Raw genomic sequence first — 13,717 nt, 5'->3', positions numbered from 1 at the left:
CTGTAAAAGTGGACAATAAATTAACGTCAAAAAAGCTTTATTGCCACATCACAAAAGACTCCTGCCACTTGACATGACATAAGAATAAATCAGCTTTGTTTTGTTTGATTTTTAAAATTAAAACGTCTGGAAGTCCGTTACGCAACTGTTTTTTTTTTTCATATTTTTCACCTTTTTTCTATGAATAGAAAAAAATTTTTCCAAGCTGTCTACTGATACCCTGTTTCCCTACTTCTTAAGCTTCAAACACGCAAACTCCAGTCAGTAACTTTTTCGACCACACCGTCTTCCGGGACAGTCTGCTGAGAAAACAGTGAACCCCGCTGATAAGGAAGGAGGCCATAGAAAGTGTTCGTATTATAAAACGGTGTGTCCTTATTAAGCGGGTCATATTGTTAAAGTCAAAAATACACCTTTTTATTTGAACGAAATACCGTGAAATAAATAAAACAGGACATAATATATATACTAGAATTATTAGTGTATTATCTGATGCCAAATAAATGCAAAAATCTTAAAGATATGAAGTCTTCTTGTTCGTCTATCTGTACTAGTAGCCTTTAAGATAACGAAGGTCGATATTTCGTGCATTATTACATGTGATTCGGGCCCTTATTGTTCGAATTTTATCACATGTATTCGAATCTACAAGGCTAAGAAAAAAAAATGATGATCACGCGAAATATTGATTCAAAACGTTCCCTTACCTTTAGTTCAGGCCGGTCTAAACGCCGTTTAGTCGACTTTCTTTCCATCGAGTACTGAACGCTATAATAAACAATAAGACTTCATATCTTTAAGATTTTTGCATTTATTTGGCATCAGATAATACACTAATAATTCTAGTATATTCCGACTATAAATGACCTCTGAAGCCCGAACCCACACATAGTGCGCTTGGGCTGCCTGTGGTAATTGCAAGAACAAATTCTGCCCTCTCGAATTGTGAGCCGAAACAACGGGATTTAACTTTGAACTGAGATCAAGCTGGTCCTGTCGAAGATACTAGGATGCCCCTATGCATATTTAAGCTTAGTTGCCCTTGCAGAAGAAGAAACAGAAAACGAATTGGATATTTCAGTTTAGTTGATGTCATTTGTCTTCCTTTGTTTCTACTATGACCTCTACGTATACGGATGTTGTGCAGTTTAGCAATTGAAAACAGTGGTATATAAAGGCAATTTAATTTGCCCAGAAGACAGTGAGAAGATTTATTTTGTTAGGAACCCATATAACAAACTAGCCGTCAGAGGAAATGTCATCAAGCAATTTAACCACCTTAGGGCTTTTTATGGACACTGGTTTAGCCGTCATTAGTATAATTCGATTGCAGGATCTTAATATCTCTGCATAATGGCATTCTTAATTTTATAGAATTTTGAACTTTTATTATTAATTATATCTATTTCCTCTTCTTTTATGTAAGGTTAAGTTACATCTATTTTTTAGAATTTGTAAATGAATAGTTTTTTCTATCTTCACTTATAATATATAGGATTGTTTTTGTTCTCTAATGAAGGACGAGGGGTTTCTTTTGTAACGGATGGAATTGTAGATAGTGTTTTGATGAATTAATTAGATTTTTTGTAACAACAGGTTGATTGTAAATAGGATTTTAATTGAGGTTTTGTAATAAAGATTCTTTTCTCTTATTTAACCACCTTCACCCATTACAAAAACGTGCTTACCTCCATCGAAGTAAAGTTCCCGGCCGTCTTTATTTACCTGTCGGTCCTAGCAAAATTCAGGATATAGTTGGATTTTTCTAGTAGATTTCTTCCAATTGCAGTTGTCATCCGTCGTTCTAGCTCGCGAACAAACCAGCTGACTGGAGCTAATTGGCAACTTCGTTGGAGTCTCGGTTGCCTTGCCTTTTTTTTTGTTATCCTGCATCATCGATGTCATTTTATCCCATATCGCAAACGTTAGTGTGTGAAGGTATAACCGAGGGATTTGAGCAAATCGGAAACGGCCGAGAAATATTTTCAATTGATTAAGGAGCCGATCGGCTCCTGTTGTGTATGAAAGAATGAATGAATAAACAATAATAATGATGATGATGATGATAATAATAATAATAATAATAATAATAATAATAATAATAATAATAATAATAAATACTACAATTTTATTGAACTTTGAAAAAAATTTGCACATAATTTACAGAAATATTTGAAGTAAGAATTAAGCACTATATAACATTAAGAATTATATAAATCATAAAACTAGTAATCACTGTGTCAATAACGATTTCGCCAATACATTTCTTGCGGCTCAGATGCGGTCAATGACTCTTGCAGGCAGTCCAGAGTTTTAAATTAAGTCATTACAAAAGATAATTATCCGTCTCTGATATTAAAAAGAAAACAAGTTAAAAAGAACAAAATCTCGTGTTTCTAAATTCCTTATTCCTTAAAAAAAAATTAATAATAATAATAACAAATAATAATAATAACAATAATTAACCTACACAAATCAGTACAGATGAATTTATTGGCGGATAAACAGATGATTAAACAAATGAATGATTGAAAAATAAATAAATGAACAGTCTCTTCAAAGGAGTAACATTTCTAGTTGAGAGGTGAAAACATTTTCAGGTCATAACGGCAGGAGGAGTGAGAGCAAAAGCTAACGAAAATAAAAAATAAAGCCGCAATCAATAATAATGGTTATATGTCAGGTTTGCAAATACTGTTTTAATTTATAGTTTGGTATTGAAGATTTTACTGATTTACCAAAGAGCTCATTAAAGATCCGGCTGCCCTCACTGGTTTGTTGCTGTTTTTTTGCCTTCACGTGAGTGTTTTTGATTCAGGTCATAACCCCGGATGTTTGATAATTAGGATAAAGGACATTCAACTTTAACTAATGGCGCGGCGACAAAACGATGCTTTACAAAAGAAGGTCATCTCTGCCATTTATCATGGATCTAATTTATTTGAAGCAGATTCGCTCGAGACCGTTTTCTAGGAGACTAAGTTGTCACATGTAGATTGGGACATACTATACTAGTTTAAATTGGGAGCGACAAAAAAAAAGCAAGCAAGGAAGCAAAAAGCGCAAGGTAACACTGACATTCCCATCCTTTTCGTTCACAGTAGACATCTGGAAAAGGGAAAACGAGAAAGTAACGTACTTCTTTGGTGACTGTAAAGATTTTCTGAACAGAGCCGGTATTTTAGGTATTGACAATGCGGAACTTGCAATGCAACTGAAAACCAGATATCTGAACAATGCAGAATAGCACTTGAAACTAAATAGTGGGATATGGATGAAAGAATATGCTTAGAAAAGGCTTGAAATTGAAACGTGACTCGCATAGTGATTACAAATATTTGTGTAGCTTTGGTTAAAGTTAATTTGCGGTATTTTCCTCCCCTCTGGCGTAAGGACATTTAATTTTATTCCACTCAACGTCTTTCAATTTTATGTAGTGAGGGCAATGAAGGTTTCAAAGTGATAGCGCATGCTCAGTCACCCTTTGCCTGGGTGTGCAGTTTTCATGATCTTTCTTAAAGTTAAGTACATTTTTTTGGATAATTTACCTGATGAAATGTGTTCCATGCCTTTGAAAATAACAATAAGTGTGTACATGAACGGAGAAGAAAAGAATATAGAAATGCAAGGACCGTTTTGTAGAATCAGGCGCCAGTCAGGTTCATTCCCAACTGATAACGAACCGAAGCGGAATGATCGATTATAATCCATGGCAAGACGTTGAGACAATCGACAAAGTTTTGTTGCAGAATATAGGACCATTCCTAATAGAAAGCAAACGGAAAAGCTGCTTCATGATTTAATTTGTTTGTGATCAAGAGATCACTGCATCAGACTTCCGCATTTTCTAGCTTCTCTCCTTAGTGGCCCAGTACTTGAGAATTGGCATGATGTATCATCAAAAAGGAAAACAGCAAATATTAACTACGAGCATTCCTGTTGGTCTTCACTGTTTTCACTGATTTAATTCTACTTTAAAGCTGATAAACTGGGAGATCGCCAGTGCTGGATCCAGATCTTGAGATAAGGGGGGAGGGGGAGGGGGGGGCAGTCATCCAGACCCTGAGACTAGGGGGTGCAGCTCTCCAAAAAACCTTTTTCGGCCCTTCGGGCCTCAGTTTCGTCTAACAATAAGCAGGGGGGCCCGGGGCCCCCGGGCGCCTCCCTGGATCCGCCACTGATCTCTCCCCATGTCAGTGAATCCAAGGAATTCCACGCTGTGGATTCCGGACTCAAGGTACTGGATTCCGGACCCTTTGTCAGAGAAACTTGGATTCCGGATTCCAAAGCCCTTATATGGGGAGAGGGAGATCGCCGAGCTGGGAGCGTTCCAAGAAATGCTCTCTGCTGATCTTTAAAATAAAAAAGTAAGGTAAAACTTTATTTAAACAGGGTAGCCCATTCAGCTCTAAGGGGGGTCTCCATAAGGACCCTGTATCTTAAAAAAATTAATTTGCATTAAAAATTTTAATAAACTATTACATTTAAAGAGCCTAATTACAAATACGATAATAGAATTTAAGAATAACATTAAAATTAAAAGCCTGAAAATACAATGCAAATCACATTTAAAGCCTGAAATATAATAAGATATCAAAGTTATGATAAAAAGAAAAGTCTTGCTCGGCGGCAGCACGTCTGAATGTTTTCACTCCTCACAATGTTTAAAGGGAGTTTGTTAACAACAACAACATTTATTTAAACGCGATAAAAATTACAGCGGAACTGATGTGGTCGTGTATCTAAGAGGTCGACAGTTTACAAATGAATAAAAAGCTTAAAGTGCCTATCACCTAAAATTAATTATTTTCTTATCTGAAACTACACCTTATTAAAATAACTTCTGCGAAAAAATTTTGCGATTTGAACCAAAGACGATTTTTTAATAATTTTTTTTAAAAACGTTCAAATTTGCCGCCATTTTTGCACACCATTCATCTTAGTCTTCTCTCGGAGTAGGGCGTCATATGACGTACTTTAAGGAACACGTGACCTTATCGACAGGAAAACATTAAGAGTTCTGATAGGTTTTTCTTTTTCAGAAAAAACTTTCTTCTTGCGAAGACATTGTTATTCAATCCTTACTTGTAATTTATCTTTTTTGTGTACCGCTGGGTAATGCGAGTTCCTTAATTTACGTCACATGACGTCATATGTGAGCCTGCTAGTTTGCATGATCAGCGGCGTGGGTGTACCGCAAAAATTTAGACCTCAAAAATTGGTAAAAAAAATCGCGTTTTGTTCACACCGCAAAATTTTATCACAGAAGTTATTTTAATAAGGTATAGTTTCAGATAAGAAAATATAAAATTTCAGATGATGGGCACTGTAAAAACTAATTAAAATTTTGGAAAAAGATCTAACCTATTTGAAGAAATATATCTATAAACTGTGCTATTCGCACGAATTCTGCGTTTAAGAGAGTTTTTGCGCCAGGTCCTTTTCCCAAAATTCTGCTTAACATTTGGTAGGGATAGCCTCATACTTTGCCTTGCGGAATAATTATGAATGTTCGAAAATATAGTAAAATATAATGAAAAATAACTCGGAACTAATGAGTGAAGACAGATAAAAACGAGTTTAGCCTTGTGGTTAGAGCGTCTGCTGGAAAGAGTCGGCCAGTGTAGCTGCTCTATTGCTTCAGATGAGCGATAGCAAGGTGTGATAAACCGTGCAGATCTATCCTGTAGGCGCTGTAGTCGATCTATATCTTGCTGTAGAAGGTTATTCCAGGCAATGTCACAGTAATCAAATAATGGAAGAATTAAAGCGTTGTGATCAAGTGTTGCTGCCTCTTTTGTGACGAAACGTCTAACACGGCCCAGGTTACTAACTCTTTTTTACAGACAATAAGTAGCTAATAAGTCCGCGTGAGCCTTCCAAGGGGGGGGCGCCCCCCCCCCCCCTTGGATCCGCCAATGCCCTTATCTTAAAAAAGGGTTCAGTTAAGACTTTCCAAGAAGTTTTCTCATTGTAGGCATGAAGAACTGCAGTAACAACGTCAAGAGTCAACAGTGCTTTGAGCAAAAGCTTGCCTATACGTTCATATCAATTTAACAATTATTCCTCGAGCCCGAATGGGCTCTGAGTCAATAGCCCGTGAGGCCGAAGGCCGAATGAGCTGTTGACTCAAAGCCCATTCAGCTACGTTTTAAAAAATGCTACGCAGTGCTACGTTTGAAAAATTGGGAAAAACTATGCAAGTTTTCTCAAATTATGCTAAAAATTATGCTAGCATATGATCTATAAAAGCCTAGAAGAAGGCCTTTCAAGTGGACACCCTCGGGTCGTGGAATAGGTGCTCGTAACCGGAGCTGGCCGCTTACGAGAATGGTTCTCATAAGTGGCCACTAGCTAGCCTTAGCCTGAGGCGGGCCGGGTAGACGGCTGATTTGGGGAGCTTCCCCAGCTATAAATAAATACTTGGAGAGAAAAAAAACTGTTAGTTAATGTTTAGCTATACTGTTTTTGTGACCGTTGTAATTCAGGCACAAGTATAAAATTCATTAGAAGTGGTCTTTTGACTGTTGTGTTAAAACACAAACAAAAAAGTGAAGGAACAAACTGGCCTGAAGGTGGTATAAATTCATTGTGACAAACAACGATGCTGAAAAAAAAAATACACACACACAATATTTTTCAGAGGTGAATGAGATTTCATTTCCGGGGTCCTCTTCCAACAGACATAAGACAGCTTTTACCAGCTTTTCTGGACACGGGCCCGCCCAGAGGGAAAGGGCAGGAACGGGACTCATAGGTCCCATACAAGGTGCCATCCCTACCCAATCCCACAACCCGTAAAAGTTGGTCACACCACCGGGGTCTACGTCCCCTACTCTTTTCCAACAGTGGTGTGGGTTCTTTTACGTCCCGCACTTGAACAGATTAGTGAAAGTGCTTTGAGACGGGACCTATGGTTTTTCGTCCTTATTTCTGTTTTTAGTCCTTATCCAAGACGACTAGAAAGTCTAACCGTTTGCAGATGTCATTACAAAGGCAGCACTTTCTCCTCCGTTATTTAAAGAGTGAGTGTTGGTCGGCCGGGGTTTGCGACCTTCCACTCAGCAGACCGGCGCTCTCCCGACGGAGCAAACCAGGCGGCGGTACAAATAAAAGCTATTAACATCTAACTCGTAAACCCTTAAAGTGTCCGCGGCCGCTTAAGGAAAAGTAAAAACACGAGTTTTTAAGGGAGATGGAACAGGGTTTTGTGATGACGGCTGTAAGTAGAGCCCAGTACGAGAGTGTCCTTTAGAGAGCTTCTAATGTATAACATTCTTTTTCTTAAAAATATTTTTTCTTTGAAATTTTGCCTTATTTTTTAATTAAATTTACATCTAAAGACAACAATTGTTATTTTAAAAAATTTCTTCGTCAGTTGAAAATTACATTTGGGGTTTTTTCCCTTATTATAGAATAAACTGTTTGACGTGCATTAACTTGATATTTCTGGTAATCGGCTATATATATTAGCAGGTCTTCCTCACTAAAAGCTAACTGGCAATAATTTTTCAGACAAAGAATTCGGCAGCTTTTTTTAACGAAATTTCCCCACATAAAACATACCACACGCGGGGCAATAAAGCAAATGGCTGCCTTATTCTCCGTCACTGAGTCCTTTTCAGTGAGTCTCCTTTGTATAGTCTTTTAATTCTTATGATAATCGATGTAAATACTTTATTTTTGAGAGGCGAGGAGAAAATAATCTGAAATGTCTGAGAAAATAATGGTTTTTTTATTGTTTGTGCGTTAAGTATATGCAACATAACTATTTTTTCTTTGTAGCGTAGGATTTAACGCACGGTTGTTCAGTTTTCATCGTGAATCCGTTCAATATGTCATCTATAAACATCAACATTCGGATAAAATTGACCGCCAGCAGAAATATTAAACTTTTCTTATAATAGTTTTGAAAAATCTAAGTTTTAGATTACAAATCAGAAAGGCCACAAATTTATTGTGATCAATATTTAATGACTTCTTGTTGTGTTACTGAATGGAAGGACGGAGGGATTTATTGCCATTTTCGTCTACAATAACACAGAAAGCTTTTTATTGATTTCTCGCAAGATTCGAGATGCAATATGAGGCCCGAAGGCTTAAATTCAAAATATCACTCTACGTTATCTGCCTATTTTTTTGATGGCCAACATTTCCTAAAGCTTACTAGTAAAAACAGGTGTCTTTTTTAAAGATAACGCCAGAGTAAAAAGCGAATGGGCAGTAATATTCTCTGTAAAGTTCCCCGTGAGGTTTCGTGTAATTAGACAAAAAATGTGCTCAAGTCATTATAATTCACAATGCAACCACTTTTTCTGTGCGCCATGCTGAACAAGATCATGTCACATCGCTCAGAACTCTACCGACCATATGCGGACTTGAGCTAAAGAAAATGGAAAATCTTCTCATTTTGATGGTTGGTGTTCTGTATATTTTTCTGATTTACGAGATCTTTCTTTGCCTTAAGCAAACGATTATTGGAAATGACAATATTAAGAAAAACTGTATCAAGCCAGGACCAAGCTTCAACTCTCGAATTGACACAAGCAAGAGCAGTTTTGGAGCAAGAAAGATAACCGCGGAAAGATTAGCTTCTGCTCATGTCTCTGGTCGACTCAGGCCTTGTAGTTCACGGCGTTTTATTCAAATGCGGATTGTGGGAAGACGTTGAGCCAAAGCGATTAAAAAAAGGAAACAATGAAGGATTTCACTTTAAACGTTTCGTCTACACATTCGTTTCGCTGATTTAACGGCGAAGTCTGAAAGGCTAGATTGACAAGGAATCAGTAGAAATAACTCAGTCCACTCGACGGTATAAGCAACGAGTTTGTTTCCGAAATCCGTGAGATGGCATGCTGAATAACTGAAATGGTTATCTGAGTTTTTCTAGCTAAAAAATCGGTTTTTGAACTGAAGCAAAGTGATGATATATAGTAGTGATAGCATTACAACGGCCATAAGAAATCTTTGACCATAAATTAAAATCTTTCCAAAAAGTGGACGAAAAACATTCTTCGGTAGTAAATAGGATCAAAGAGTAGAAGAAAGTGCAGCCTCGAACACAGTCACCCTGAAAAAATAACATAATGATTCGGTTCATAACATGAATTGAATTGATAACATCTTCACTCTGAAAGCCACAAGATAATTTTGTCACCATACGAAAGAGACAAATTGAAAAAATACCTTTTACGCTACAGGTTGATTACACAGGCTGTCAAAAAATTACAAAGAGAACTCCTACTTGATTAAAGTGACAGCACATAACCCTGACTTTATACCCGGACAGCATGCAATAAGGAAACATCAGCGAATGCGGCATTTTTATTGTCCAGTGAAGATGAGAGACTGGCGCCTTTACTTGTAGCAAATAGAGGGACTTCGAAAAATTGGCCTTTACTGACCTATTTTCCGATTATGTACGGAAGAGGGAAGACTCAAGAAAATAAAAAAGGGTAAAACTTAAAGTAGTGTATGTTTTAAAAAAAAACTATACTTGCAATCTTTGTTTGCTTCATAGTGTCATGGAATTTACTTTAAAATAAATGCATCAGTCAGAAACTAGCCTCTACCGCTATAAATTTACCGGTTATTATACCGTGTTTTCTATGTAATTTTAGGCATTTAACGCTCTGGTTACCAGTTGAGCACTGAATATGCGACTTCGTTGTTATGCTCATCTCTTTCGCTCCGGGATACGAGGAGTAAACCCTAGAAACGAAATTGTAGAGTGTCTTTTCAGTATTCACCATTCTCACATAGACCATAATGCACCTTGTTTATTCCCCCCAACCCCCCCCACCCCTTCAAAAAAAAAAAAAATTGCATAACCATTGTTTCAATTTCTCAGGGGTATTACAATCGTCCCAGGAGAAATCAAAGACAAAAGTGCCATGTTATAAACAGCGTTTTCACATGACGTCACGTCCGTCATATTGTTATCCCAAAACCTAACGGCGGCCATGTTGGTGTTCCAAACCAATCCTGTAGAGAGTTGTACCTTTTTCTTATGTTTATGTTTGTTTGTCCCAATAAATTGGCGCGGCAAGCTGGCTACATGAGTAAAATGGCAATTCTCTATAATCGACTCCCGACTACTGCCAGAAATGAGCCCACTCTTCCCAGATCTGGCCACGAGAGAGCGGCCGCAGAAATCAAGCCCATCATGGGGTAATTCATCTTTGAACAGTCGGGTCTGGAGAAGGTGGAGAATGATCTAGTGGGAATAAGGACAAAATAACAACGAGAGATGCTGGGAGGAGTCTGGTGTCCTTTTTTGCCTCCTGTGAGGCATTACCACCCTCCAGCATCACTGCAGGCTAAAATAATGTATCTGTTTTACTGAGTTTAATATTTCTGCAAGTTTATAAGTCAAGGGTCTAAAAATGGTCTAAGGTTGGTTAAATTACTCTATGAAGGAGCTTCGATTCCAGATTGTAAGTTAAAGGAGTTGCATACTGTACATGATCGTAAGTTGTTCACTTCCATACAAATAGCTGGGGATTTTAAAACGAGCGTCCTTAAAGTTTAGTGGAAGTCTGGCACCACCACGTACTCATTCTGCACGTCGTATCTTGCCCGAAGAGACTCGATGTTATGGCGGGCACCCCTCGCATTGGCTCTAGAACTCATTGTCAGCTTCCTCATTTTCCTGCATAACCAAGCAGATGCTGTTACCATAGCAACAAACACGGCTATTGAAACGCCAAGCAAGATCCAGGAAACCTTGTCCATAATTACTGGATCGTCTGATTCACTACTGTCTTTTTGGTCAAGAGGATTATCTAACGGATAAAACAAACACAGCACATGGGTTAGAAAACGTAGCTAATAGAGGAAAGGGCTGCAACTTGCAAAAAATCCGCATTTTTTTCCTATTTTGGTTTGTTTGGTGTTGTTTTTCTTTATTTTCGTAATAAAATCGCAATTCGGGTGGTACCGGGTTCGAGCCCCGCTCTGGCCACTTGCTGAAATTGCTCCCGGTCGCCCCGAAACATTTTTCCATAGAGATAATAGACTTACATTTACAGTCCCAAGAAATCTAATCAAATTTCCACCACAATCATAAGCCATAAATTTACAGGTAATGATTCCTAGGTCGGTCTTTCTAAAGGAAAGAAACCTAAATTGACTAATTCTGTCTCGCAATTCATAGTTTTATAGGTTAAAAAAAACTTGAACCACGCCAAAATCCGTCACACTAGGGGGGTTAAATTTCAATTTTCGTTTTTCACCCATTTTCAAAAGGGGTCATCCTCCGGACTTAGTTTTGTTGCCTTATTCCAGTAAATGGGATGTTCGCCACTCAACGGTAGCTCCCAATGTAAATGCCACGGTTCTTCGATCAAATTTTCTTTCCAAATTGCTAATAGGGTGTTGACTGGAACTCTGCTAAGCAAATTGAGAGCGGGTTTTAAAGGGCGGTTTCGTAGCAGTTGTTTCCCTAATTAGGTGAGGTACAGTCGAATCCTGGTAACTCGAACCCTCTATAACTCGAACCTCCCACTAACTCGAAGCAATTTACATTTCCCTTCAGATCGTTTTATATATAATTTTACCCTCGATAACTCGAACTCCCGATAACTCGAACTTTTTCCTATTTCCCTTGAAGGTTCGAATTATCGGGAGTCAGCTGTATTCAAATTTTGCATAGCACCTTCCCAAAGAGGGGGAAGCACTGGTGATTTGTGGTCGTGATCAGTAACATAGTAACACGGTTTCTCGTTCTTAGGCGTAGGCAGGCTATTAGAACATAACATAACAATAAATTTTATTTATACTTGAATTTCAGAGTAGCGTTAAAGGCTAATATCTTCCAGAAAAAAAAAAAAAGAGAAATCTATCTATTTACATACAAGATTAAAAATGTTAAATATACCGTTACGTCTGAAAGGAGATTGCTTTCAGGAGTCTTCTAAAACCAGATAAGTAGGCTTAGATCTTACATTCAATTAGTTAGGGAGTTCCATTTCTTAAATGTAAAGTAACGAAAAGAGTTAAGGTCATATGTAGTAGTAGCACTGGTTTTCATTGTGATAAAATATTAGTTCTTCTAAAAGAGTATACAGACTAACGCAAAGTAAGCATGTCTTAAAGATATTTAGGAAAAGTTTCATAGTTCAAACATTTGTAGATAGTGATTAACATAAGTTTGTATCCTTCGGTTGTTTAGAGTTGCTCCTCCTGAATTATGTATAGTAGCTGCTGGTAGGACAAAACTTTATCATTAAAAACAATACGTAGGGCACGCTTATTAAAAGATTTTAATTTTTCACAGTTTCTAGCACTACAAAAATGCCACACCGTAGAGCAGTATTGAAAGTGGGGCAAAAAGAAAGTTTTAGAAAACCTTAACTTGGTAGCGGTACAAATAAGGTTAAGAAATCTAATCATGACATTCAATTGATTGTTAACTTTTTTACAAACTTACGAAATATGTTCATCGAAGTTTAACGGATTGTTGATAGTCATTCCAAGCAAGTCCAGGGAGTCCTCGACATGAAAAGAGAATTTGTGGTCAGTGGTCCCCTAAGACCATAGCATGGTGTTTGTCGGGGTTCATGATCATGCCGTTTTCTGTGTACCACTGGTTCGCAATTTGGACCTGATGAAGTATCCGCTGTTCAAGGGCTCAAGGATCCACATCCGAGTCATAAAGTTGTTCGTCATCAGCTTAGGCGTGAATATTAACATCTTTTATATGATAGAATAGATCGTTCAGACATATGTTAAATAACAGCGGCCCGAGCACACTTCCTTGCGGAACTCCTCTCTGGTGGCTGTCTGACATCCCTAGAAAGAATCTACAAACCTTTGTGTCCTGCCGCTCACTCACAGGTAGTCTGCAAACAAAGCGCAAGCGCTGTTACTAAGACCGTAAGCTTTCAATTTCTCAAGCAGAAGAGGATGTGGAATCGTATCCAAAGCTTTCGACAGATCCATAGATACGACAGCTACCAGTTCCTTCCTACAACCGCATGCGCATCAGTCTTCCGTAAGCTTACGAAGCGCGGTCTCGCAACTGTGACTTCGCCTATAAGCTGAAACGAAGTCCGACTAAAGACCTTGGTAGAAATCCTGCATTTGTTCCGAGAGAAGTCTATCAAAAATATTGTTCAAGCAGGGTAGAACAGTAACAGGCCTGTAGTTTCGTTTATATAATTCCTCATCCTTCTTGAACAGGGGCGTAACTTGCCCCATTTTCAAGTGGGATTGATATCGACAGTATGCAATAGAAGTGTGCAGAATTTTTGCGACAGGACGGGCTATTGCACGCAAGGACTCCTTTATAAGGCGCGGGGGCAGCATGTCATGCCCGCAAGTCTTTCGCGTGTTTACATTAGACAACTTCTCTTCTATTTGCGTGGCATTTGTGAGTTGAAGGCTGAGACAATCTTCGTCGCCTTTTACCGTTGTTCGCTTGAATAACCTTAATACTTGGGTGGTCGTAAAAACCTTCTCCATAATAATGATCAGTTATTTCGCAAACACCGTCTGCAATGTGCGCAAAGTGCTCATTAAATAATTCTGCTATTTTTTTTGTCTGTAAAAACAGTTTCATTCTCCTTGAGAATGATATCATTTGCTTCTTTAGAAGTTTTTGAATGCAAGAAAGGCCGGTATGACTCCCAAAACTCCCTTGGATTTTCTGACCTCGTCGCCTTTTTACTAAAAAAGCCCTTAATTGCTTTTCGTCTTAAAGACGTGTACTTATTTC

The 13,717-nt window shown here is 38.1% G+C and overlaps 1 protein-coding gene across 1 annotated transcript in view; it reads right to left on the bottom strand.

Moving 5' to 3' along the window:
- Positions 1-10,675: 10,675 nt before the first annotated feature.
- Positions 10,676-13,717, bottom strand: part of LOC140933709 (fibroblast growth factor receptor 3-like) — a 40,190-nt gene continuing 37,148 nt past the window's right edge. The window contains exon 6 of the mRNA XM_073383321.1: positions 10,676-10,784. Within this exon, the coding sequence (XP_073239422.1) occupies positions 10,781-10,784 (4 nt within the window). The 3' untranslated portion in view covers positions 10,676-10,780. The remainder of the gene's footprint in view (positions 10,785-13,717) is intronic.

The sequence above is a fragment of the Porites lutea genome, chromosome 4 (genome assembly GCF_958299795.1).
Source record: "Porites lutea chromosome 4, jaPorLute2.1, whole genome shotgun sequence".
Lineage (NCBI taxonomy): Eukaryota > Metazoa > Cnidaria > Anthozoa > Scleractinia > Poritidae > Porites > Porites lutea.
Note: the sequence above shows the minus strand (reverse complement) of the source record. Positions and strands in the feature narration are given on the sequence as shown.